The 4,240-nt window shown below is 57.1% G+C and overlaps 1 protein-coding gene across 1 annotated transcript in view; it reads right to left on the bottom strand.

Moving 5' to 3' along the window:
- The window catches only part of PHACADRAFT_248094 (uncharacterized protein), a 3,453-nt gene extending 3,046 nt beyond the window's left edge, over positions 1-407 (bottom strand). Inside the window, exon 1 of the mRNA XM_007390816.1 lies at positions 94-407. Coding sequence (XP_007390878.1) covers positions 94-374 — 281 coding nt within the window. The 5' untranslated portion in view covers positions 375-407. The remainder of the gene's footprint in view (positions 1-93) is intronic.
- Positions 408-4,240: the final 3,833 nt, after the last annotated feature.

Genomic DNA, 4,240 nt, shown 5'->3' with positions numbered 1-4,240 from the left:
TGTCAGAACTCGTCGAGGACGTTGAGGACTGTGAGCAACTGCGGGTGTCTCGTCATTTCTCTCGGACGTAAACGGACGGCACGCGAGACTCACCTAAATGGCGGACAGGGTTCGAGACGTGAGGAAGAGGCCACATGATGGGCAGGAATGGGATACACAGCCTGTGCCGAGTCCACGTTGTGCATCGGACTGGGAGAGCGTGATGGGTGCTGTGGAACGGGCGGCATCGCGGGGTGGCTGCACGGCGGGAACTTATTAGCCGGATTAGATGGGGCGAGAAAGTGTAGAGAGAGCTGGGCCTCGAGTTCGTGGGCGTATACGGCCGCGTCTAGCGTGATGGGTGAGACATCGGTATTGCGACCGCGGGCTGGCATGGCATTGAACAGGTTTCGGGTGTTGGTCGTGTGCGGTGGGACCAGGGGGGCGGGAGGAGCCAGGTATAGGAGAGTGCGGGGACAGGAGAAGGCGTGACGGAATACGGGCGACGGAGATGATATACTCTCCAGCAACGGGTTATCGTAGATTCGGGAGATACCAGGGGTGCTGTATAATATTGCACCTGGGAATACAACCACGCGGAGGAGGCGGTAGCACCCAGATACAGATCTGATACACGACGCCTCGAGGCACCTCTCAGCGCCTCTGCAGATCGCCTCTCGACAGTGTCGTCGTTCGCGTCACAGGTGACCGCGGGGAGAAAGTAGAAAGTGGGATGTTGAGAGGTGCATCTGACGCACGGTGCCCTCTACTAGTCATCGCGGCCAGCCCCAGCCGCGCCAGTGGCCACAGCGTTGCGGACGCTGGACACTGTTGACTTCCGTTTATTTCCTTGTAGAATTTTACTTCCGAGATCATACGCGCACGACTTTTTTTTTCTTTTTGCGCCCCGACCATGCGAGAGGCAGCAGCTATGTACTGGTAGCACAGTTGAAGCACTTGCGGTCGCTAATCCCAGAATCCCAGAGCAGCCCTCGGTACAGGTCCCATCTGCAAGTACACGTCGGCCTTCGCCGTTAGATATCCCAACATCCCAACTGTGCCAGCACAGCGCGGCGCAGTCGTAATCACAGACTCAACAGACGTTGATCCGTTTCGGCCTCCGGTCATGATGCCTCCCTGCAACGCAGTCTGCAGCGTGCACGCAGAGCCTTCCAAAACGCTTCTGCCCTGCAGCGTGCATTCCGAGACAGAGACATCCCGGTCTGCGCCCAACCCGGTTGCGCCGTTAGCGCAGGGCGCGCCCGCACAACGCCACACACGTCGCTTCTAGGACGGCTGGAGTAGGGTTTCGCGCCGCTCTGAGCTACCAGCCCTGCACAGGCCTCTTCCTTATCATCCAACCCTCGTCTTCCCCGCTTCTACTTAATCTATGCTATGCCATCTTCTTCGCAAAGGAACAAGGATAGATCCCCGAGCACACACCGCCCTTGTACTGACCGCATCCCGCCCATTCAAAGATATCTGCCGCCCAGATCCATGCCGTAAAGCACTCTCCACTTATGCTCATTGTTTCCCTTTGTAGATCTTGAAACAAATGCACGAGCAACGTTTCCCACCAACACACGGCGCGCTATCCGCCATTCTCCCGACATGTCGGCATCGCGATCCGCGCTGGCTTGCCTTGGTGATGTCTTTAGCCTTTCTGCCTCCCAGGCCCGCCAGTCAGTCAAATTCATCTCGCAGAAACCTTGGGGACGAAGCGAGAATCAGAACGGCAGCGCCACCCAACTATGGCATGTCCAAATCCGTCGAGTTCGTCTTGCGCGCCGTACAGCCTTTACGTCCTGATATCTGGCAAAACACACACCCTGTGTTTTGGAGGGCTCCTGTCTTGCTGCTGAACTGCACTAAGGTAAGTTTTCATTCAACCTGGGCCGCTAGTTTCCATCTGCGTGCGGGCGTGCAGTTCGGTCGCTGTAGCGCTGCCGCTTAAGACCAACGCCACATTCGCGAACGGGAAGCCAGTCTTATCTGCGTCCGCGCTCCTCCAATCTCAACCTTGCTATTAGCAGCTCTCGCTTCCCCACGTCGCAAGCCGAGACGTCGGCAGAGCTGCGCTCAACCTCGCCTTCTCTGGAGCTCTCCGGAGTAATCACACCCATACGTCGGGCATCTCACACCCCTGCGGTCTGATTATCAGAGCACCACCAGCGTGCGATGTGAGGATAACACGACGGAGAGCAGCAGCCGCATCACCTCATCCCCTACCAGGCAAGTGCGTGCGCTTCTGCGCTCGCCAGACTTGCCTCTCACACCTGCCTCATCCGTCCCCCACAGGCCTCGAGACCTGGGCACGCTGCACATATCCCGGACTCGACGGGCTGGCTGCCCAGGGCTGCATTCACTAGCTGGCATTGTCGACATTCTGGATCAACACGAGGTCGACGCATTGCACTGTCTCGAAGACGAGAAAGCACAAACGGGGGTTGCGCACAGCGTGCTGCACAGGCCATAGCTGGGAGAGTCTTGCCATCTACTGAGCGGCGTACGGTGGAGAAGGTCCATACGGCCGAGGAGCACATCTCATCGGCATGCGCACTGTTGCTATCGTCGCTACACTGTGAGTCAACCATGGCAAATACCCTGCTGCGACGTTCACTGAACGAAGAAAGCCTTAGCACTGCCTAAGACCACGCTCATTATTGAGTCATAGTCGACACTTCATTTATCGGCATCCAGACACTCATAGGCTCTCGACCGGCTGTCTTCATTTCGTGTCTAGGATGATTGTCGAACTCCACAGCACATACAGATTGTGTTGATTAGTTTCCACACCGAAGCTCGGACCGGGGCATCGTGCCTTGCAAGTGAGTAGTCGATGAGCAACGGCCCTGGCGCTTTCACTCACAGATACGTCACACAACTTTCTTCGGTGGAGTATCGCTCTAGCGACGGAAGGTGAGCGAAACTGCTGAAGCATCGTACTTCACTGGCCCTCCGGTGCAAAGCCGAAGTATACCAGATACTGTCACTGACGAACTACGTCTTGCGCTGGTTCTGCATATTGCCTCTGACAAAGACAGTCCTGCCACGCATCTAACCCAGCCTTTCCGCAGGGATGCCGTGCGGGACTCGGCCTTCCCAATTCCTCCCTCCGACTCCCTCGCATTCGAGGGCCCTACGGTCAGCTGCTCTTTGACAACCTGGCACTCACCACAGCCACCCACATCCCCAGCTCCGCCCTGGGGCCTGGGCCTGTTGTTTCTCGTGGCCGAAGGTGCTCTCGTGACCGCACCGTAGCGCTTCTGTGCCACATTGCGTCGACACTCGTCTGGTGCTTGCTTCTGCTTCTTCGTGTGGGGAAGCCTCCAGGGGCGCCTTTGTGCGTCTGGGGAGGCGTTAATCCGTCCAGTCATCTTCCTAAGCCTGGTGGCCTAAGGGAATCCGCTTGCCTGCGAAGCTCTCGCCGCGGCTGTCGATGAAGTGCTGGCCAGATCGATAATCTTGCGGTCTATATCTAGTACGCAGTTCCGCGGTACATTCGTGTCCTTGCCTCGTCCTTGCCTGTACCGAGCTGGCTGACTGACAGCACGCAGATATAGCCACAGGATCGCTGATGCAGATTCGAGGCTCGGGTGCCCACGCTTTGGCCTGGCCGATCGCGACCGTCGAGTCAATGGGGTTCTAGCCAGCAGAGGTCGATGCTGTGTCTTCACGCGAGCTCCCGTGGCACAAGACCCCTCGATGTCAGCTGTTTCATTAAGACCTTCTAGGGCCCACTGTATTGAAGTCGGTCATTGAGCGCATATATACAGGACCTTGGAAGGCTAGTCAATCAAGGATTCAATTAGAATCTGAATTAGCCACTCGTATATTGCTTTCCACGCCCTGCACAGATTGCGCAACTCGTAGCCCAGTCATCCTCATGTGCACCGCCGCTTCCTGAGTCAACGCGATGAACGTGACAATACTACTTAACTCATGACCAGAGGCCTGTGTAAGGATGCAACCCGCGGACCCGGGGTCGACCACATTGATGCCTTTTCCATCGCTAGTGGGTTCAAACTCATGCAATGCCGCGTGTCTGATCACAATTACACAGATTATCATAATACACACCCATAGGAAATAGATATAGAACCAGCGACAACGCTCAGCTTAAGTCTAGCCCAGCTTGCGCCTGCCACGACCGCTCTTGTGGCGGTGGCGGGTGCGCCGCACCCTCCCACAATGCTGGTCCGCCGCCACGCCCGCGTTGCCCAAACATCGCCGGCCTCCGTCCCTGCGTCATGCGCATCCC

The sequence above is a fragment of the Phanerochaete carnosa genome (genome assembly GCF_000300595.1).
Source record: "Phanerochaete carnosa HHB-10118-sp unplaced genomic scaffold PHACAscaffold_1, whole genome shotgun sequence".
NCBI lineage: Eukaryota > Fungi > Basidiomycota > Agaricomycetes > Polyporales > Phanerochaetaceae > Phanerochaete > Phanerochaete carnosa.
Note: the sequence above shows the minus strand (reverse complement) of the source record. Positions and strands in the feature narration are given on the sequence as shown.